The following is a 24,407-nucleotide window of genomic DNA, read 5'->3' as shown; positions in this document are numbered from 1 at the left end:
AAATATGTTTTAGAATGTAAAAAATAAATATAAACCTTATATTTCAAACTTTTGACTGGTACTGTATATTATTATATCAAGCATCACTTTTCATTTGTTTTCTGTTAATTAACTAACCAATTAAGGCTTCTAGCTAATATACGTAATACCTGTAACAATGTAATAAGACATTCAGGTTTATCTGCATTCTGCAGGCACAAATCCCTGTCCGCTCTCTCGTCAATTAACAACACTTAGTTTGGGGAAGGGGACATAATTTTATTACTTCTTTTTACATTACACTTATTGTTGATTAAAAACTCAAAAGAAAAGAGATCATTTGTGATGGATGTCAATTTTAAAAAACATTTAAAAAGTGCATAACTTGGGGCAAAGAAAACAACTAGAGAAGGCTATTGTACAGCATGATAAACCAGAAATAAAGGAAGACAGGCAACAATTATATAACATTAAAAAAACACTCCAAATAGCCATTAGATTAGAAATTGAATTATCCAAACTGCATACAGTTGCATTCCTTACATTTAAAACTGAAGAGATATTGCTTTATTATCTAATGGTTATCTGTAATAGTGGGTTTTCCCCAAATAGGGCTGGGTGATAAGATTACGTTTATATTTTGTTTTGTCTTTTTTTGCTTTTCTCACACCACTGCAAATCATAATGACAAATAACTGATTTGCTCCTAACCTGGTAATAAATATCTTTTTTAGTGAATGCTGAATCAAATAATTTGTGCTATTTCATTAATAGCACAAATAGCAATCTTTTTTTTTTTTAGCAAACACCAAAGTGACAAACACCTTGTTGTATATTGTCCATTTGAAAGGTGTTTTCAAGTCATTGATACTGAAGTCTAATTCCTTTCGCCAGATTTGTATCCTATCACCCAGCCCTATAAAGACAAATATACAGAGTAATTAAATTTACTGAAGAGACTTGAATTGATGGTGGAAAAGTGGTATCATTACTGCAAGCTTGAAAAAAAAAAAACAGTAGCCCGTGGAATCTGTAAAGCAATAGATAATAAGACAACTGAAGTTTATTTTCATTTGCACAAACAGTATAAACTATTTAAAGTGCTAATGATGCTATTAACAACACTTTCGCTTTACATGGTTGTTATTACTTACGAAAGCCGAGCAGGTTTACATGTCTGGCTCTGCAAGGAAAGAAAACAGAATCCTTAAAAAAAGCTCAAACAAGTCTTATAACTGTAAGTATATCAGCAGTAACAAAATCTGTGTAAGGGTTGACAAACACAGGACACAGTCTTACCCCAGGTGATTATCTTGGGATCGCTCTGCATGTGTCGGACTTTGCAGCCGTATTTTTCACCTTCTTGGGGTTTGAAACTGACGCTCTTGGTCAGGTGAAACTTCCAGCCTTTCTCAAAGGCCAGGTCGGTCTGCTGGGCACCTGGAATCTCCTCGTTATTCTTTATCAGTGTGATTTCAATGTCTGGGGGGTGAAAGTCACTCACGTGGCAGATCAGGTGGTTGTCTTGTCCATAAATACCAGGGTTACGGCTGTAAACCTGGATTTTTGGTGGAGCTGGAGGTAAAGCATGAATGATTTATTAAGATAAGTTTTAAATACAGAATCTAGTACACTGACTTGAGTGGTACGTATATGACTTAAGTATCGCGATCAGTTAACGCACTTGGGCAGGGTCGATATATCTACGCTTTATTATTGGATTTTTTAATTCTTAAAAAATGAAAAAATTAAATTTCTGTAGTCAGGCATATTGCATCCAAGTTATGTTATTGTACACATCGATTCTGTATACAGGGTCACACTGGGTGGACGGGGGGGATTCCTGGAGCCTAAGAGCTTTTTTTTTTTTTAGAAAATAAATCCTGTTTTTAATATATGTTATTTTGGCTAGATTTTTAGGTTACCTTTATTTTGATTACTGAGGACACTATTGAGAAAAAGGAATTAATTAATTAATTGACAAACAAACCAAACATACAAATTCGGTATATTGCCTTGCTATTTGTTAATAGCAATTATTTTTTCTTTTTGTCTTTTTATTGTATTGTTTTATATTTTTATACATTTATACACACAAACACTTCCTGCATTACTAAAGTGAAAGTAAACAGAAGGGGATTTCCAAACGCAGCACTCGTCTAAATGTAATCTGATCGTGTAAAAGTAAGAAAAATAACAAGTATTCAAATAAATACATGATAGTTATTTGTTTGAATAAATTACTTTAAATATGATATCTCTAAAAGTTAAGTGTCTTCCTGTTTACGTGTCTCGCGCACTTTGAAACAGTAAAAAGTTACGTCATTAATGTAATATGTAAATATAAATACTCGTTAACAGTAAATACTCGAAATAGTCTCTTTATAATTAGTGGATACGTGTATATTGAAGTATTCATGTAGTAAACACACTGAATAAATTATAATAATAACAATAATAACGACACGGAACACCAGAGCACGAGGCCTAACGAAAAAACGTTTTATATAAACTCATACTTACACTCCTTAGCGAAGGCATTGGCGCTGAAAACAGCGAGCACGACTAAAGAAAGCAGCACGTTCATGTTTATCAGTAAAAAAGCCAAACAAAAGGCTGTAAAAACCAGTGTTTTTGTCCTAAGAACTGCGCGAACTCCTGCCTTTGTCGACCGCTGCTAAGAAATGAAGTGAAACTACCTCCACACGTATTTATTACGGGTATAAGCCACGCCCTAGGGGGGATTTACAGCCAATCAGAATTCTTCGCGCTGAGGTTAACAGGCAGATCTCGCGCCTGAAGGTTTTGCTCGTGAGGCTTCACATAGGGAGCGCGCGCGCTCAGTATGCGCGTGTGTGTGTATATATATGTGTGTGAGTGGTTTAGAGGAAATCACGTGACCCCCCTGTGTGAGCTTTTACTGCCTAAACACTAAACATGATTAAATGTTTTTCACATCAAGTCACAATGATTACTTTTTTAAAGACAAAATAAGATTTATATCATTACTATATATATATACATACATCATAAAGTCTGTCAGCTAAGGCATGTTTAGTCAGCAATGGAAACCAGCACATGACAGACTGTAACTAGCTAGCATCATGTAAACACTTGGCTCAAATATCTAAACCTCTCTATGTGTTTTCTTTATGAGTCCTAATGACAGACATGCACTATATGGATAAAAGTATTTGGCCAAACCTCCAATGACATTGGCATTCATCCAAATAAATGCTGGAATAGAAAAGGAACTTCCCCAAACTGCTGCCACAAAGTTAGAAACATAGCACTGTCCAGGGTGTCTTGGTCTACAAGAGCATTAAGATTGCCCTTCACTGGGAACCTGATTGAATCAACTGAATTCAAGGTGTGTTTAGTCAGTAATGGAAGCAAGCCCCTGACCAATAGTTGGCATGTAAACACTTGGCTCAAGACTCTTAAACTTTTTATTTATGAGCCCTGAAGCAAGACATGTAGAAAACACTGTTGTCTTGTACCTCCAGGGTTTAGGGTTCGATTCCTACAGGTACTCCAGTTTCCTCCCACATTCCAAAGACTTGTAGATGAGGTTAATTGGTGGTCCCAAATTGCCTGTGGTGTAAGTGTACTGTACCAGTATGTTTATAGTGTGAGTGTGTGCATGTGTTTGTGTCCTCTGATGGATTGTCACCCCATTCAGGGTGTTCCCCACCCAATGCCCTGAAATAGGCCTGGCATGGGGTAGGCTCCAGGCCCCCTGCGGCCCTGTATACAGAATAACGCAGTACTGCACACTGTAGATGATGAGTGAGTGATGACAGACATATATTCTATATGTTATATTAATATGTTTATAAGCCTTGAGTTTAAACCCACTTTCACCTTTTTAGATGCTTATCATAACACACCAGACAGTTAAAAATAGCATATGTTTTTTTTTCATATATATGTGAATTGATTGAGGTAAATTGTGGTATTGTACCACGGTACATTACATGTTAAATACCATATTATCAAAGAAGTAGTAGTCTGGCACAATGTTATTAATAAAAGAAATTTAATTCCATTCCCGATATGGATAGGTTCACATGTCAAGCAGGAGTGTGTTGTGGCCAAACATGTACTTAACCTGTATACATCATGTTTATGTCTGAGTATGGCAACCACTCATAGACACGTTTTATTTCAGTTTGGGGACCTGATTTTACTGAGATTGAGTTGACAATAACAAACATCAGAATTAGACCTTTTGTTCCATAGCAGTGAGTTGACCAAGACTAGAGTGTTTCAGCATTAGCCCATCACTCATATACAAATCTGTACCAAATTTATATTTTCACATCCATACAAAATAAGAAGGATGAAAATCATTAGTCTGTGTGTATATTTCATTGTTTGCTAGGAATGAAAATCATCAGGTCATATGGTTAAATGTTAGAATGATATTATTTATACCTTATTTTTGTGATATGCATTACGCACTCTTGAATTTTGTATTCTTTGTATTTTACAGAATAACTTTATGTGTCAATAAAATATCGCGTACGTGTTCTGTGGCAAAGTGAAACCAATTGTTACCCAAGAATGATTTATGAAAAAACAGCTAGGGCTAGATAGCATGGGTAAACATGGTCTCGAATATTTAGAAATATTTATTTATTCATAAATAACATTTATAAATAACACCTTTTACATTATAATATATAATAAATTTTGTTAAACGAACAGGGTTTGGACATTATTCGGCAAACTAATAAGGTTTATGCCACTGGAGAAACTCAGGGGAAAACCAGGGAGGAGTCAGCAGATAAACACACTCGCCTCTGTGACAACTCGCTTTCGTTTGCTCCAGCTCCATAAAAGCAAGGGAAGAAAGTGGAACCAAAAATGTTTGTTTTTTCACTTAATAAATAAATAGAAAAAGTTAAACTACAATAAATAATTAAATTATAAAATAAGATATACTGTAAATAAGAGCTCAGAAAAAATGTGTCTAGAGACACAGATATAAAGTATATTACCATACAAAAGTCTTTACTGCACCCCCCCCACACACACACAAACACCATTTTTTCCAATTTTGCTTTTAAAGAGCCAGAGTCAAACTTTCTCGTATTTTGTAATATACTGTAGTCTTGAGGACTAGCTCTCCGTGCTTCCTGAAGGACTTTTTCTCTCTTATTTTCAGTCCAGTCCCTGTACCTGAGCAGTTTCAGATAAATGTGGTTTTGTTTGTTAAGCCGAACAGTGACGAATAAATCATTCAAGCATAAAAAAAAACATCTAACTTAAAGCATGAACTAGTGAGGAGCAGGTACAGATGATCAGGTGATTAGTATACTGGTGATGCTGAATGCTGAGTGATTAAAACAAACAGACAAGTGGTGACATAAGTATATCGACAAGTTATGCATATTAAACAAAGAATGCAGAACAAACAGACACAATAAACAAATAAAAATGGCCCACCATATAACAAAGACTATTTTGATTAAAATTTGTACTTCACCACTTCAGTTTAATATTTATCCCCTTATATATATAATAATTTATTCTATTTTACTTGCAAATATAAAACACATAATATAAAACTGAGTTCTTAAAATATTCACATTTGATTAGGAATAAAAAGGTAGGCTATTTATATATGTCATATGTTTATGTTTGGTTTTATCATCATGCATTAAAAAAGACTGTAGATGTTTTAAAGGTAGTTATTCAAATCATGATTTAATAGCTGAACAGTAACTAACAGGAAGTACAGCTTTAAATAAAAAGGCCATAACAAATCTGAGACAGGCTTTTTCCTTTAAGAGTTGATATAATCCTAAAACAGACTGACATCTACTGGTAGATTAGGAAAATTGTTGTTGTTGTTGAATAATAATAATGATGATGATGATAATAATAATAATAGAAATAATACCACCAGGATCACCACAATTTTTGAAGAAGTCAAAACTGCATATAATAAACGTGATTTGCATGTGACTCAGACTCACCAGCCTTGACAAAAGAAGTTAAGGTGAAAAATAAAAAAATCACCTAGTCTTTTCCCAGGCTTTATCTGTCCAGGATGGGTGAATCATGATCACCTCTGATTGGTCTTCTTGACTAACAGGAGCAGAAACATATTGTTTGATTGAAGTTTCTATAGACTTTCCAAACTGGCTGTAGTGTGTGAATGCATGTGCGAATCGTGGTGACCAGATAAATAAAATGGTAAACACCATTTACCTCCATGGTCCCTAGTTGGTCTATAGTCGTTCCTAGATGGATGGACAGATGGACCAGTGCATACCGTGAGGCAACCATGAAGACCTCCTGTTTCGGAGATGCTCTGACCCAGTCGTCGATCCCTCACAATTAGGCCCTTGTCAGAGTCATTCACATCACTCTGTGGGTGAATGAGGGGGCAGGGGTAGCTCAGTGGTTAAGGCATTGAACTACGGTTCCGAAGATCCCAGGTTCAAACCCCACAACCACAAAGTTGGCACTGTGGGGCCCTTAAGCAAGGCCCATAACCCTCAAATGCTCAGGTATGTAATGAGAAAAGAATTGTAGGTCGCTTTGGATAAGAGCATCTGTTAAATGCCTAAATGTAAATCACCTTTAGACGCCACTGGAATAAGCTAATCAAAGGTTATTTATTTCATCTGTTAGTGTTTTTAATGCAGTATAGTATAATATAGGGTAATATTTATACCAAGAAAGAATTTCTACAAATCTACAGTATAAACGCTGAAGTGTCCTTTACCTGAGAATCATTCACTCAATCATCGGCCCTACACACACAAACACACACATAGCCTAAGGCTTACAGTGTGGATAGTACCTCAGGGATACATTAAAGATTTCTCTGGATGGTGTCACTTGGATAGTCTAAAGTTTAAACTTACCTATACTGCTAAGCAATCCATGTCTCATTCATTATTCTAACTCTGGATCTTCTCAAGGTTTCTTTCTTATTTTGTCTTAAACATGCTTCCCCCGCCACTGTCTTGCTGACTTGCTGATTAAGGACCTAAATTTAAAGCCTACTGGGATTACTGTAGAGCTTAGTGTGAAAATGTTCAATTTAAAAAGTGCTATAGATCTATGTGAATTGGATTTAACACCTGGAAAACACGCTTGTAATGCTCTCCACACAACAGAATATACTGTACGCAAGCCAGCTTGGTGGAAATTGAGAAGAGTCAACTTAACATTACGAGTCTGTTGCAGTTATTGTTTTGCATTTTAAAAACCAAAAATCTCTAAAAATCTTTTTTAAGAAGTATGCATACTCAAAATATTAGCATGCACGCACATTCAAGTGTGCAAAATAACTATACTTGCAATTTACGCTGCTTTTTTTAGGGTTCTGATCAGGGTCCTGTGGCTCAGAGCTGAAAACATTACTATGCACACTCAAAAGAATCGTATGCAAAATATGTATGCATTTATATTTTCAGAAGGAATATAATGGAATCAGAAACAAGAAAATATTCTTATTCATGAATATTATTATTATTATTATAGATTTTTCATATACATGAAAAATTATACATTAAGTAAGACTTTTTATACATTAAAAAGGCCAAACTATCCCATTAGGTGTGAACACTCATTGAATATGAATCTGTCTCTACATAAATGTTATACAAGTCTGTAAATCTTTGTACAAGTTTTAACCTATTTAAAAATATATATATACAGTGAAACCTCGGATTACGAGCATAACTCGTTCCTGGAGTGGGCTCGTATTCCAAAACACTCGTAAACCAAATTAAATTTTCCCATAAGAAATAATGGAAACTTTAATTATTAGTTCTACAGCCCAAAAAAATAAATACATAAAAATAATTAACACAAACTATTAAGTAAAAATAAAACAAATTAACCTGCACGTTACCTTTCAAAAAAGCATGCAGGCGCTGTGTATGTGTGTGTGTGTGTGTGTGTGAGGCTAGAGTAAGTGGAGACTCTTGCTTTCAGCCTCTCCTGTCTCCCTTTCCTCATCTTACACATTAAAACTTTCTTCTCTCGTTTAAACACACTCACGCACACATTAAAGGAAAGACTGTTGTTCTGTTATAAATTATTAAAGCTTCTCCGCTTTATTTTTATGTTGCTCGCGACAGCGTTACAGCCCATTAATCCATGCTCGTGTAATGATGAGATGAACAAACTGGTCGATGCCTCTGTTCTTTTATTTTCTGCGTTGTCAGGTTATAGTACAAACTTTCGGGTGGATCTTGTACTTAAATCCAACAAAAAAAAAACTACTGAAGAACAAAACTCAGGCTCAATATCCTAACTTAAATCTCACATTCGCGTTCACACACACCGGACTGCATTACCCACAATGCATCTCCCGCACTGGACTACACTTCCGTAAACAGCGGTCATAAATCAACGTCTCTCTCGCGCTACACTGTTTTATCTAAAAAAAAAAAGCAATAAACATCGCTAATGACACTTGTGTGAGCGCTAACAGAATCTAAACAGAACTAACAGAATCACTGCTGTGAAGTAAAACAAACAAACTAATGACCCAGCACCTTACCTCTGAAAAGATTTGCGACAGAGTTTCTTCGGAGAGCAGAGTGTGTGTCTCTTGCCTTCATTTCTGTGCGCGTGTGTGTGTTTGTAAATGAGGGTTTCTCACACACACACACACACACACACACACAGCCGGCACAGTGTCTAATTACGCTCGCGCACACACACACACACACACACACACACACACACACACACACACACACACACCGCGATAAGGAAGAAAATAGATTTTTAACCTCTGTATTGAGAATTTATTTTGCCTTACTTGCGCGCACACATGTGTGTTGTAAGAAACAGTATACGCGCTGTACACACTCACATCCGAACACATAATAAAATATTTTTACAGACACACGTAGTCGCAGTGTTATAGTGCACAGATGTTGATTATACCAGTAAGGGACGAGCACTAAGACCCAGCAGGGGAGATGGTTCCGCAGCGCAAGAGAGAAAAACCGTTGGCTCAGTTCTGATCACGTGACGCTCGGCGTCAAAACAAGAAGCGCATGGGTGAAACATGACACTCATTGCTTGTAAACCAAGAAAATGCTCGTTTTTCAAGTTAAATTTTATTAAAAATCTTTGCTCGTCTTGCAGAACACTCGTAAAACTGCGTTACTCGTAATCCGAGATTCCACTGTATATATAAAAGATGTGCAATAAGCAAAACAGATTTTGCCAGCAACATTATCTCACTTTTTTTGTACAATGTTTTAAACACCTTTAAAAACATTGTACAAATATTCACAAGACACATTCATTCATTCATTCATTCACTCCTCCATTTATCTCCCATACTGCTCATTGTGTGTAGAAGCTTCGGGAGTCTGGAGTTTATACTGTAAGAGAGAGAGAGAGAGAGAGAGAGAGAGAGCTAAGGGCACAAGGCGAGGAACAGCCTCAGGGGACATCTGCTCACACATCCAGTCATACACCATGGGCAATTTGGAGCAATCAGCCTATAACAGGTCTTTGAATTGCAGAAGGAAAGTCTCTGGAGGAAACAGGGAGAACATACACACACACACACACACACAAACCAGAGGTAAGATTCTAACCCCAACCCTGGAGATGTGAGACATATACGGTAACAAGTGAGCCTTTGTGTCCAAGACTTTGTTGCATAATTAATTCATAATTATGCATAAGTAAGCATGGAATAAGAGAGGGCATGAAAAAAGGATGCATTAACTAGAAATAGAGTGTGAGAAGTCCGGTTTTAGATTTTACTTTTACTTCAGGCTTTTAATTCAATTAATTTCACGTCAATTTTATTCATATAGCACTTTTAACAATAGTCGTTACCACAAGGCAGCTTAAAAGGATTAAAATAATTAGTGGAAATAAGTTCAAAAAGTGTGAACACTACAGTAAGTACACTACCAGTCAAAATCTGCAATAATAATAATCTTCTCTGAACGGATGATATTGAGATGTATCTGCTACTTCTGCTCTATAAAGTCTTCATAACGGCTCTAATCTGAGATGCTGGTTGTTAATTGGTGATTTCTGAGGCTGGTAACTCTAAATTACAGTGGAACCTCGGATTACGAGCATAATTCGTTCTGGAAGCAGGCTCATATTCCAAACACTCGTAAAACAAAGCACATTTTCCCATAAGAAATAATGGAAATTAATATAATTCGTTTCCCACCCAAAAAAATAAATACATAAAAATGATTAACACAAAATATAAACTAAAAAGAAAAAAATTAACCTGCACGTTACTTAAAAAAAAAGTAAAAATAAATCTCAACAGATAAGTGTTTCCATTTATGCGCACAGGCGCTGTGTGTGTGTTTTTCTCTCTCCTGCGCTGCTGAGTGTGTGTTATGTGTATGCGTGCGGGTAATTTGACGTGCCGGTTGTGTGTGAATGAAGCACCCCCTCTCTGTTTCACACACACACACACACACACGGATGTTAATTATACCAGTAAAAGACGAGCACTAAGATCCAGCAGGGGAGATGAATACCTGCAGCGCAAAAGAGAGAAAAACCGTTGGCTCAGTTGTGATCACGTGACGCTTGGCATCAAATCAAGAAGCGCATGCGTGATACTCGTGATTACGTAAATCAAGACAATGCTCGTTTACCAAGTCAAAATTGATTACAAATATTTGCTCGTCTTGCGGACACTCGAGTTATTCGTAATCCAAGGTTTCACTGTAACTTCTCCTCTGCAGCAAAGGTAACGTTTTGGTCTTGCTTTCCTGGGAAGGTCTTCATGGAGACAGTTTCATCACGGTGCCTGATGGGTTTTGCAAATGTACTTGACACAATACTGTTCTTACAAGAACTCTTCCAGAACAGCTGACCATCATGTCTTAAAAATAACAACTGACTTAATTACCGAATGCTCTACGTTTTATTTTTGTACTTTTAAAAAATCCAGTATTTTTCAGAATAGTGGAAAAGGAAAAAGTGGCAAGGAAAACCTCCCTGAGATGGCAATGGGAAAAAAAACCTTGAGAGAAGCCAGACTCAACACCCATCATCATCTGTGTGATAACGGATAGCAGGGATTGATCTGCAGTCATACTGTGTGTTAGGAGGCTGGACGTTCAGAATAACAGGAGAAGAAGTGTTCAAGTTAATATAGACCCAATTTGTCTGGACATGTCCAGGATGAGTCAGACATGTGTCCTTTATCCACACATGCTTGTGGATGCAATTATAAAATATATTTAGCTATACATACATACTTAGCTTAAACAGTATTTTTCTACCTATACAAATTTAAATGAAGAAAGGACTATCTGCAACTTAGTATCCAATTAAGGATGCATACTAAAAACTAAAAACATGTACATATATGTTTGTATCCATAGTAGTATGCATACTAATAATATAATGTAGAATAAGCATGTATACTAAAATGACAGGATGTAAAATAAGTATGCATATTTAAAAAAAATAATAAGTTTGTAGATTAAGCATGCATAGTCCAAGAAGAGCAAGAATGCTTAAAATTGTAGTATGCAAAATAAGAATGTGTACTCCAAATAGAGTAAATAAGTAGATCAAGGATTCATACTCCGAAACAAATAAGTATAAAGTCATAATGTGTGAAATAAACATGCCTATTCAAAATGATATTGAGGAGAATAAGTATGCATACTCCAAAAAAACAAGTATGTAGACTTAACATGACATTATGTAGATTAGATTATGTAGATTTGACATTATGTGGATTTATCCAAAAAGAACAAGTATGCCTAAAGTGACAGCATGCATATTTAAAATTAAAGTATACAGAATAATTCAGAAAGTATGCATATTTAAAAAAGAATGTAAAAATCATGCATGAGCCGGAAAAGCATTAATGATTATAAACGAAGGGGGGTGCATGCAAGGCAAATCTTAATAAACAAAACCATTGCACAAACAATTTAAATACAACGTTCCATAAATAATTAAGCATATCATTAAAAAAAAGAAGAATTAAGATGACAGAATAAATTATATTTTAATGTTCTGCTGCAGCGCTGATGGACGGCTGTATGTTTACGCCTGATTTCTAAAAACAGCTAAAATACAATAAATCAGTATTTCATATCAGAATTGATGGAGCTTTAATATGAACGTATGTAGGACACGGGCTATTGCACCTCACGCTCCATTACATCCTGTATCTCTGCCCCTGCCAGTCTTAATACAAAGTCCTTATCTCTCTATCTCTGTTCTTGTACTTGTTCTGTCATTCTCCCCCTTTTCCACTCTCATTTCCCCTCCTCTCTTTCTCTCTCTCTCCTCTGACTCCTCTCTCATTCTCTGTCTGTCCCTCTTTCCCTCGCCCTTTTCTGCTCTCTCTCTCTCTCTCTCTCTCTCTTTCATTCCTCTCTGGCAGCAGTGCGCGTATCTCACACTCGCTTTGCACCCAGAGCAGACGATGCTCTTGTGAAAGATCTTTCGCCTCCAAACACGGTTCGATTTTCTCTCTTCGTTGTTGCTGAAGAGGAGAATAATACAGTCTTCGCAACACCTGAATACAAATCCGGTAAGAGGTGTTTTTGTTTCTTTGTAGCTTTATATTTTTTCCTCTTGCAAATGATATCCAGATGGACTGATCTTTAGAAAAGCGCTGCAAGTGTATAATGTGAATATTGTGCATGTTGGATTGGGTGCGTTTTATCATTATTTTACTTTTCGTTGTATTTTTGCTCCATCCTTCATTCAGCATCTTCAATTTCCATCACAGGGTAATTACCAAGATGACCTGCTCTCTATTTGTCTGTCCCACTTACTCCCTCAAAGACACTGAGTGAGAGAGAGAGAGAGAGAGAGAGAGTTCCTGTATCTTATATCTTATGAATTTAACCCCGACCCTCTGTGTAGCCTCAGACACCATGGGCACTCTCCGAGATCTTCAGTTTGCGCTCCAGCTGAAGATCGAAGAGCTGCGTCAGAGAGATGCTCTGATCGACGAACTCGAGCTCGAGCTAGACGCCAAAGACGATCTCATCCGGCGTCTGCAGGGCGAGCTCGACCGCCTAAGGGTCACCCTCAGCGCTCCAGGACCTGCCACAGGTACCATGTAGTCTTCCTAAACACTTGATGATCCAGCAGCAGTCGGTGTGAACAAATGTGACTGCCTGGCGAGAACATGAAATACCAGAGATATGCAGCTACAGTGCTCACTGAGGTGTATCAGAAATACAGGAGGGGGACATGATAGCTAATATTTCGAGCACGTACAGTAGAAAGGACCTCCTGATTTCTTTGAAGGGAAAGGGCACGGAGAGAAGTGTTGTTGTTTTAATCACATCCATGACTTTGCATGCTCCATCGGAAATGGGTCACAGTTCCACAACTGTCATACCTCTCATCATAAAGCCACAGCATACTGTGATAAACTCATTCAGTAATAATAATGCCATCACGGAATAAACCGATATCATGATGGGTGTTAACAGTGGTCTATGCAATCTTTTTTCCCATGGAACCATGTTGCTTTTCCTTAAACATGGCAACTGATTCTAGATCCTGTTCTGTTTATTAAATGAAAAATCATTCTCACTCTTATGAGTTAACAGGGTAGGCTGTTGGACAACTAACCGGAACGTCCCACATTCCCAGGGTGTGGGTTCAAGCCACATCACCACCAAGTTTCCCCTGTTGGGCCCTTGTGTAAGGCCCTTAACCCTCAGGACCCCTTATGATGTATAATGATATGACATAATGTAAAATGCCCAAACAATTTAAATACAAAATTCCATAAATACCCAAGAACATCAAAGATCTAATATGTACGTATGGTATAAAACGGAAAGATAGCTAAATAAAAAAGTGGTGAGCCCTTGCAAATGGACAACAAATGGAGCTTCCCATATTCCCAGGTTCAAACCCCAGCACCACCAAGTTACCACTGTTGGGCCCTTATGTATAATGACATGACTTAATGTAAATCGCTCTGGATAGGGGCATCTGCCAAATGCCTTAAATGTAAATGTAACAGGGTTTATAGTGCAGAGCCCAAAAAAAAAAAAACCCTCAATACCTGTTTTCTGATTAAGATTCTGTGCTAGTACATGAAAGGTTGTAAGTTCAAATCTCAGGGTTGCCAAAGGACTTCTGTTCAGAAAAACAAACCAGACCCACCCCTGCTCAGGTTTGTGCATGGATTAGACTCGAACTCACTTCCATCTAAATCACTCTGTGTTTTTTTTTTTTTTCTGTTAAAAAACAAAACATAACCCAGAGTGCATTGCTTTTTTTACTTGCTTGTTTTTAATTCCTTAGGGCAACACCGAGCATCGTCTGTAAGGATGAAGAGAAGATCAGTGATTACACAGCCTACAAACCTGGACCCAAATCTGATCTTACAGAATCCTCCCATGAGCCACAGCAAGAATCAGGAGTGAGTCCTACCACTCGTCTCATCTCTTTCTCATAAACTCTCTTTTTCTTTCTGTTCCGTCATGTCTCTACTGTATGTACTGTTAGTCTAATAGTTTCGGTGTATAATTCCTATAATGTACTTCCAGGTGCGTATATCATGAAGCTGTGACCTTACATACTGTATTGTAACTCCATCCGATGCAGTCGATGTGTGTTTGCGATGTGACTCCCAGAGAAAAATACGCCGTTTGGCAATGTTTTGGAGAAGATGATCTCGGCCCAGCGGCAGTTATAGCAAAATGACACAGAGATATTGATGCACATGGTGTGTTTCTCTCTAAGTCATTTTCTGTCTTCAAGGTCTCAGCACGTGATCGAGGCGGCGCTGAGGGAGAACGAGTGGCTGAGGTATGTAGGCAGCGAATTATCAGACCTGGTGGATTGTGCGTACCCTACTACCGCTGCCCAGGGAGCCCGGGTCGTTCAGGAGGGCGATGAGGCGTCACAAGCCTTTATACTAGAAGGTAAAGAAATATAGAAGCTGAGGGTGCATAAAACTAATGCTTTACTTTATTTCTCCAAATGCTTTTACATGGATTTACAGTATATTATTTTTTACTCAAAATGGTTAAAATAGTATTATATAATAAAGCCGGGTGGTGTAGACTATTTAGAGGTACATATTCTGACATTATTATTTTAACGTACAGGGATAGGAAGCCGTCCACGTGCCACTTGGCTCATTGGGCAACGAATACTCCCCACCCTGGTGATATAGCCGTTGTTTTTGTGGCAGTTACTTACAGGGTTAGGTTGCCAGTTCGATGCCCGATACTGTAGCACGGCGACATCGGGATTCGAACCGGCGACCTCCTGATCAGTAGACATTTATATAGAGATCAGTGTGGAAGAAGCTGTTAAAATGCTGAGAGAAAAGGATGTGGGGGAAAATCCAGATTATAAGCAAATGATTTATTATTATTATTATTATTATTATTATTATTACTGTTATTATTATTATTATTATTATTATTATTGTTATTATTATTATTATTATTATTATTATTATTATTATGATTATTGTTATTATTATTATTATTTTTATTATTATTATTATTATTATTACTATTTTTTTATTATTATTATTATTATTATTATTATTATTATTATTATTATCACTGTAGAGTTCAATTCCCATCTTGGGGTTTGTGTGCATGGAATTCACATGTTCTCCTAATGCTTGATGGGTTTCCTCCAGGTACACCACAGATTAGGCTAACTTGTGTGAATGCACGTGTAAATGTTGACACCACGGTTGTAAAAATAGAAATAAATGCCATGGTAATCACCGATGGCCTCCACGCTCCCTACAGAGGTTCCTAAATGGATGGGATGATGGATCATTGCTAATATCCTCAAAAGTATGTCGTTACTTTAATTCAATTTAATTGAATATTTTATTCATAAGCAAAGGTCCTTTCATTTCCAGACCATTTTTTTATTTATAATCAGTTTCTATTTATATACGTAATGATATAATGTAAAAAATAATAATAATATAAACCGTATATATAAAGAGTAAAAAGCTCTATAGAGAAACATTTCTCCTTCGTCTTGTTGGTTTATGTATTTTATTATTACATTCCAGTTTGTCCTCATATGGTGTACAGGTTAGCTGGTACAACTCAAGGTCTGGTTCTGAAAGATTTATCACCACTGCTGCTTCCTCAGACAAACTGATATGACCGTGATCCTTAACTGATTACAACCCTCTTTCTCTTTCTTTTTTTTTTGTGGGTAGGGGGTTGGATTTAAAAATTCATGCTGGTAGCAGTTCTGTTATTGTCCCCTTTGCTTTTCTGGTATTTTATGTCTGTTTTTTTACATTTTGAAGTACAGTCATGATATAAGCTGTTATTCTGTTATAAGCTGAGTGATGGAAAACACTTTCGCAAAGTTTTAGGGATCCATGCACTTTTCTTGGTCATCCTATTTCCATCTCAGTGAAAAAAGATTTAAAAAAATTAAATATGCCCGGTTCTTTATAATTTAAAAATCCAGGCAGAAGAAAAAAATAATAAAATAGAAATAGTTTACGTTTATTACAATTAACACAAAACACAAAATGTATGTCATGTATATTTTACTTACTATTAAATACAGGGGGCGCTCAACTTAAAGTGGGACTTTTGATTGACTGATAAGAGGCGTTTAAGTCAAAGCAGGATTTTTTGATTCTACAGAATAACAGAACACAGTTACGAGAGTAAGAACTCCCTTTATTTCTCTACATAATATAATCTCTATACAGATATTTAAACTATTCTATTCTATTCTGATATTCTATTCTATTTGATTCAAAGAAATGAGACACAGAAAGAAGATAAAAAGCAGATAATGTCAGTGTGTGTTATTGTAAAGTGAAACATGAAGTGAAATGTGTGTGAAGATAAAGAGCTGGAGTGTGAACATCAGAAGGACGCTTATTAATACAGCAGCTTCGGCGGCGCCACTGATACACTGGCACGATGTGTCTGGTGCCGTGAGCTGGCATCACTTCTAGAGATGACGGCGTGCCCAGCTGAAAATTTGTGACATCTCGGATAATCTGTCACTCAGTCCCGGTTGCCCCGGCAACCTCGCCAGCCAGTGACAGAGAGGGCACGTCTCTAAGGTGCGTCTGTGTGGGCATGTTTTGAAAGCCTGGAGGGGAGCAAATGTCCCGAGCATAGAAATATGTCGTCCTTTTTTTACAGGGAAAATTAGTTTTTAGGTGCAAACATACTGTAGGGTAAAAAATGATGCCATCAAAAGTTCCTTACAATGATAATAAGACAAATGTATGTCTTTCAGAGGGAAAACTCGAGGTAACCAGGGCTGGCCAGAAGCTGCACATTATTGAAGCTGGAACCTTGTTTGGAGAGCTGGCCCTGCTTTACAACTACACCTGCACATCGACTGTTACAGGTGCTCGCACACACACACCCATACACACACACACACACACACATCTCTATATCTGGAAAAACCTCATCCAATATTAAGTGAAAGAAAACGTAACAGGGCAGCGGGTTCATCCAGTTCATCCATTCTATCCATGGAGGCTCGCCTCTCTAGCACACACATAGTTGAGATGCGGAGCATGCGCTAGCACGAGCAGCCCAAAAGCACACAATGAGCAGCAGATTATTCCCATCAGCGCCGATCTGCTTTGGCACAGCGAGATCAATGGAATTTCAAATCAAAGTTCCCCAAACACATCCACAAGCTTCCAAAATGCAGAGTGCACAGACTATCAAACACACACATACAAAGCAAACACCCCTCTCTGCAGCACCCTGAAATGCGCACCCATTTTCTGGGTGGGGAAGATGGTATGGGATGGGATCTGGAATGGGATGTTCAACAAGTTGATATCCATGTGGTGGTCAGGTGTCCACAGACTTTTGACTGTACTGGTCAAAAATCTGGACACACCATCTAATTTAGTGGGTTTTATTCTGTCTTGTGATTTATTCTCTACATTTTAGAACAATCCTGGAGATTTCCTAACTATGAAATAAAACACACGTATTCCATTTAGGAAGGTGAGGTCAACGAGGATACAGTAGGGTTAAGGGCTCAAGGGCTCAACAGTGCCGACTTGGCGAGGCCAAGGCTCAAACCCCAATCAGGAACCCAATAATCTACAGCCTTAACTGCTTAAGACATCACACAACAATGATAATAACAACAGTTAGTTGTTATTTTAAGACATGATGGTCAGCTGTTCTGGAACAATTCTTGCAAAAACAGTATTGTTTCAAGTGCATTTGCCAAACAAATCAGGCACCATGATGAAACTGACTCTCATGAAGACCTTCCCAAGAAAACAAGATCTTCTTTAATGAATGCCCTGTAGGCTGTCTCTCTGCTTGGAGAGAGAGAGAGAGATGTTTGAGAGAGCGAAAGAAAACAAGACTTTTTTTTTTCTTATACACACTATTTTCGGCTATTCATACCACTTAGTCTACTGCATCGATTCAGATCTTTGTACATCTCTACAGTAATTTTCAGCCTTATTTGCAGAGCAATTTTCGGGTTTTGTTGTTGTTGCTTTGTTACACCTAATAGATCAGGCCATTAGAAAGTCCTATCAATGGACTCACGATGTCAGACGAACAGTTCATCAACATCAGTCAAAATTCCCTCTTTTTTTTTTTTGAACAACAAAGACCAGAGGGTGTTTTCTTTTAGTTTGTGTGTGTGAAAGCAAGTGCTTTTCTCTTACAGTACATGTATCATTAGTTTCAACACTCTTGTCTTTGTCTTCTGCCAAAAAGAAGTATGGATGCTCACTCAACGCCCCAGGTGGACACACAGTCAGGAACTAATTGGTCTCTCTCTTTTAAATTTCATTATCTTTGCTAGTTCTGCTCAATTCGATTTTTTTAATTGCCATGGCTGCTAAATACAATCAGCAGAAAGATAATTAAGCTAGTAAGGCTGACAATACAACCATAACTACATATATAAATAAAAGAAAGGTTTTGTTTGTACATTGGTTAAAAATCGTTATTTTAAAGATTTTCAATGAACGTTTCATGCATTGGAGGACCCAAAACCAGTCTCGGAACATTCTTCTGTCTGTCTGCATGTCTGTATGTCTGTCCAGCCAGATTTTGTCACAGCATCACACAAAACAGGCTGGACAGAATTTAATGAAACTTTTGCAGTACTTTGATATTTGCCTGAAGTCTAACCTGCACCTTACGTTAAATATTAAAATATTAAGTAAAAGCGATGTTATGAACAGTTATTATGTTGATTGTTATTACAATGAGTCATTAATATTTGTTGACTCATTTGTTAACACAAATGAAAGGAAAATATAATGTCAGGGGCAAATATACTCTCCCGACAGGCATGGATGCCCGCATGCCAGGAGGATGAAAAGGGTGTAAATTATATCCTCTGGCCTCCAGTCACTCGATCTCAAACCTGAACAGGAGTGATGTTTGAGACACCAACATGGCTCTCCAACACCATCAGCAAAACACCAGCTGAGAGACTATCTTTTACAAATACGGTTCATTGCTCCATTTCAGTTCTAGATGTTTGTTTTAGAATCTGTGCCAAGCTGCCCTGGGGGTTCACAGTGGCCTAGTACCTTACTAACACAATTTATATTGTTTTTTTCTCCTAATATGCCACTTATCTATTCATTATCTTTAGCAGATCTTCTAGCTTTACAACACAATTATATCTCATTATACAATTTTTTTATATATATATATATATATATATATATATATATATATATATATATATATATATAAATGTACAATATATAATATGATTTTTATATATATATAATATTATAATAACTGTAAATCAAGTGCTTCTGCTTAGTACAAGTATAAACAAAACTAAATGTGTATACAAATAGTCCCCTACATACAAACAAATTCTGTTCTAAGACCTCGTTCGTAAGTCCAATTTTTTTTAGTTAAGTCCAACAAACATTGTCTAGGTACTACGATACTGTACTAAAAATTGGCTGTACACAGTATACAGTACTGACAATGTCCGCCAGACATGTGATCAAACTTCCATGACTGAACATGCGCGAATGTATGTTTGTATCTTTGAAAGTAACTCAAATGTTAGTACGTAGGGGATTTACTCTATTTGGTAAACTGGTAATGGTCATTGTCACGAAGCAGTTTAACAGTTTCAAAGGAAAATTATAAAAATATTTATGAGAAAGTAACTGAATCAGAATAATTAGATTGCCCCTGATGATTTAGCCGCGAGCGATGGTGGCAAGGAAAAACTCCCTGAGATGGCTAAAGGAAGAAACCTTGAGAGGAACCAGACTCTACAGGGAACCCATCATCATTTGGGTGATAACGCCTAGCAGGGATTGATCTGCAGTCATACTCTGTGTTAGGCAACTGGAGGTGTTAATATAACAGTTGATGTCTTTCAAGTTAATATGGATTCCAGTTCATATTGGAGACCTAGGTGGCTGTAAGAAAACTCCAGGCCTGAACTATCGAGCGACTGCAGTCACGTGTCCTCAAAGAACATACAGTATGTCTGCATCAGCTGAGGACAGGACCGTCTTCGTGTAAAAGTGGAACCATTTCCAGTCACCACATTCCAAGCAGACCACATGAAGCATCCATGCGACAACATCTCAAACCATAAGTGGGAATCAGACAGGTCCAAAGGAGAGAGGGGGTCTGGATCACTGGAGAGTGCAACTGCAGAATGCAAGAAGGAACTCCGGCAGATTTACCTACAATATGACAGCATAAATAAAAGAAAGGAAACACGATGAAGGGGAACTGGGATGTAAAGCAACCAACCACTTCACCATCAACAAACCTGAGTGATCAATGAGAGTGGGGAAGACAGCATCTAAACACACCAGTTCACCATAATACTCTACATCCATGAGTCCACCAGATCTGCTCCTTTACCTAAGGCAAATCTATTCACAGCAATGCATGCTAAATAAATAGGTTTTTTAGCACTGAGTCTGTGTCTGAGTCCCGAACGCTCTGCCCCCTGCTGTAGTTTTAATAATACGCGGTACTGACAAGCAGGCCTGCATCTTTTGATTGAAGTAGGCGTGGCGGATTGTAAGACACTAGCAGTTCACTCAGGTAATATTTCATACTAGAAGTAGTATTTTCAAATCGAAGCGAAATTTCACGGGGAGCCAATGCAGTGTGGATAAGATAGGTGTGATGTGCTCGTATCTTCTGGTTCTAGTGAGGACTCTCGCTGCTGCGTTCTGGACTAAATGAAGCTTGTTTATGCATCTAGTTGAACAACCAGACAGTAGGGCGTCCAACCTAGAGGTGATAAAAGCATGATCTAATTTTCCTGCATCATTTAGTGACAACATATTCCTCTAAGATGAAAGAATGTTATCCTGAGATAGCCTGAGACAGAATGTTTCCAGAATGTTTAATCTCTGCTTTCTATTAGTTTTCCCAATCTCTGAACTGTAACCTGGACCTTTGACCTGTTTTCTGACACAGCAGTTGAGTGACTGATTGAGATTGTGAAAGTTAGACAAAAAGAGACAGACAGAGAATGGGTTAATGTTTCCTCAGACTGTGCCAATGCTTTATTCCGCTCGTTCGGCTCATTATGTCACTTCTCCTCTCTCGTTCTCTCACTCAGTATGCTGTTGGTCAGCAAATGTCTATGTTGATTGTCTGGTGCTTTTATCTTGTGGTTCTCCTTCTCTAAATTCTGCCTCTGTTTTTCTTTAGAAAATTTCAATTTATTACCTGAACGTCTCAAACTGAACCGTTCCCTGGTTTTCGATTTGTCTGTACAGAGATGGATAAACATTCATCCCTGTGTGATTTAAAAAATATATATAATGTTTGGTACCCTGTGCCCTGGAATGCTTCATTCTGATTGGACGAAAGCTTCGATTCATTTCCCATAACAGCAGCTGTGATGGTCGAAATACACAATTCATGATGTGCTCTTGTAGAAAAATGATCAACAAACTGTAACATTCCTGAAACATCATGTACGTTTCGTCTGTTTCTATATATTTTAAATATTGCATCTTTCTTTTTATGCCACTTTTTTCTCTATAATTAATTCTTCCTCTGTATAATTATATCTTCTCCCCTTGTCTATTTTTTCTCCTTCACCTAAACGTCTCTCACGGTGTTGCCTTGAGGATTCTCGGCCCGTGTTCGTTAAATCCATCGCCTGATGAGTTGAAATTCCTGTGTAACTGTTGTGCTGAGAAACTCTGAGTGCAGCCCGGAATGAACACACATCTATAGAAGTGAACCAAGCAGAACGCTTTTAATAATACAACACACAGCACCATAATGGCCTTATTAAAATGATGACCTTTCAGCAGGACATACTCTCAGCTGCTATGGAGATGGAAAACATTTTATTAAACTTCTTATCTGAGAGCCGGCTGAATGCTCTCAATGCAGTTTGTGTTATGAAGAATCTTTGTTTGATTTGAGAAATGGTTTTGCTGCAGGACCTCACATCAAAAAATAGTACCTAACAACCTTTCGTCAAACTCAATCTTGACAGTTTTATTGCCCCTTTTATGACCTTTTATGACCTTTGAGTTGACCTTTGGATGACCTTTAGGATTTTTTATGACCTGGAGTTTCCGATAAAAAAAGGGGGGGGGGGGGGGTGGTAACGATGCTTATGCGCTAGACATCGTTTTATTCACTTATTTAATTTATTTAGTCCATAGATTTATTTCATTTATATACGTATTTATTTATTTATTTATTATAAGAATTTGTTCAGGGTGTTTTTATATGAAAAAATATGCTTGGTGCGGGGACTCGATTTCAAGGTGCTTGTGTTTAACTATTAAGACAGGGTGAATTTATTTATTACCAAAGGGTGAACAATGAAACATTTTATTAACTTTGGTAAAAAAAAACTTGATGAGTTTTGAATGACTGAAGACTGTTGAAGTTGTTAGTTTTTAAGTTACTTAAAGAGAAGAAGAATAAACGTTACCAGAGGGCGAGAGCCCAGAGTCGCTGAAGAAGAAGGAAAAAGTTGGTCTCGATGATACGCCTAAAACGTTGTTGCGAACACACGCGCGAGTCTAAGAAAAGAGTAAAGAAGACAAGCGCGAGGTCTGCGCGTAAATGTTTTTGCAGCGTGAGCTTGTCCGATGTTAAGAGCGTGTAGCGCATGAACAGCGAGTTCGCGTCTGGTACGGCCAGAGTTTGGTGAAAGGGGAATCAAACGGGTTTCCTCTCGGGCGCTGTGATTGGTCGGATCTGCGTGTGACGACTTAGTCACGCCTCCGCCTCTTCTGCCTAGTCGCGAAAGGTGTTTAGTTTTCAGTGCTTATCTAACTCTGTTGTTTTGAACACATTTTTAGGTAGGACTGTGCCTATTATGTCTTTTAAAAAGTTCTCTAACACTAGAGCTGAGGTGACCGTGTGTGTAGTGATTAGTAATAATAGAAGGAACAAAAGTGAATTATCAGTGCCATGATCATTTTGTCAGGAATGGTATGATGAACTGATCCAACAGATCGGGTAAAAGTCTAGCCGGTTTTACATATGCCTATATATATACGAGGACCATGTGTTAAAAACCTGGTACTATAGTTTTCTTGAAAAGAACAAATCTGCGTTCTGTTTGTCATAGCAGGGGTTGTAATGGCATAGAGGTGTTAGTTAACATCCATTATCAGACTAGGATGTAAAAAACGTTTAGCCAGATATTTTTGGGGGGCTAATGTTTAATAGCATTGTTTAGAAAATGTTTACGCCAAGTGTGTGAGTGTGCATATGTGTTTATGTCCATGCATGTGTAGCAGATTTTATATTTAAATTTAATTTCACTCAGAATCTGTCTTTATATATTAATTCTTTCATATTTTGATATTTTACACTCTGGAAATGATTATTTTATTGCTAATTTATTTTAGTCTTATTGTTTTGCACTTGTGTTAAAATATTCGGATATGCTTGTGACTGCTAAAAATGGGACACGGCCCCTTTAAGAGTTACCGCTTTTCCGGTTCCGGCTGCTCACCTTTAGTTCGCGCGCGGTAAGCGTGGCTGGAGAGAGGTGAGTTCTGATGGAGCTCTAGCGAAAAAAAAGAAAAGAAAAGTTTAATTATAGTTGGTTTTTTGAGAGTAAAATGTATTTTTGTGATAAATATGCAATTTAACTGTAAGGAAGCACGAATAGAGATTGTTTAATGCATGTTTTCTTTGGAAGTGACAGTGTATGTATGTTTGAATTCCATGGCTAAAATGATCTATTTTGACTCGCAGGTCATTTACAAGCAAACATGAAGTTTTTTTTTTCTATTCATTTGGTTTTTAATTCATTTAGAATAATAAAAAAAATATATGTTCTTTTGGAATATTTGTTGTCCGGTCTCCTTCAATTCACAACACAACGCAGAGACAAACCGGTCACACATGGGGTTGTAATAATATCTAGGTAGAGAAACATTGACACAGGGTTAGGAGTCCCCCTAACAGTTTTAATTTGATGTTTCACTAGACCCTAACATATAAGTTGAGTTA

The 24,407-nt window shown here is 37.4% G+C and overlaps 2 protein-coding genes across 2 annotated transcripts in view; one reads left to right on the top strand and one right to left on the bottom strand.

Moving 5' to 3' along the window:
- Positions 1-237: 237 nt before the first annotated feature.
- Positions 238-2,681, bottom strand: b2ml (beta-2-microglobulin, like). The gene is made up of 4 exons (XM_053504352.1): positions 2,503-2,681; positions 1,279-1,554; positions 1,134-1,162; positions 238-1,009 (listed from the first exon to the last, which is right to left on the bottom strand). Exons 1-3 carry the CDS (start codon positions 2,564-2,566, stop codon positions 1,149-1,151), a joined length of 354 nt encoding a protein of 117 aa, XP_053360327.1. The 5' UTR covers positions 2,567-2,681; the 3' UTR covers positions 238-1,009; positions 1,134-1,148.
- Positions 2,682-12,403: 9,722 nt separating this feature from the next.
- The window catches only part of prkg1l (protein kinase cGMP-dependent 1, like), a 33,038-nt gene continuing 21,034 nt past the window's right edge, over positions 12,404-24,407 (top strand). The window contains exons 1-5 of the mRNA XM_053504411.1: positions 12,404-12,508; positions 12,847-13,038; positions 14,251-14,368; positions 14,710-14,873; positions 17,203-17,316. Of these exons, the coding sequence (XP_053360386.1) occupies positions 12,858-13,038; positions 14,251-14,368; positions 14,710-14,873; positions 17,203-17,316 (577 nt within the window). The 5' untranslated portion in view covers positions 12,404-12,508; positions 12,847-12,857. The remainder of the gene's footprint in view (positions 12,509-12,846; positions 13,039-14,250; positions 14,369-14,709; positions 14,874-17,202; positions 17,317-24,407) is intronic.

This window comes from Clarias gariepinus, chromosome 9, assembly GCF_024256425.1.
Source record: "Clarias gariepinus isolate MV-2021 ecotype Netherlands chromosome 9, CGAR_prim_01v2, whole genome shotgun sequence".
Classification (NCBI taxonomy): Eukaryota; Metazoa; Chordata; class Actinopteri; order Siluriformes; family Clariidae; genus Clarias; species Clarias gariepinus.
This window is presented reverse-complemented; position numbering and strand designations above follow the sequence as displayed.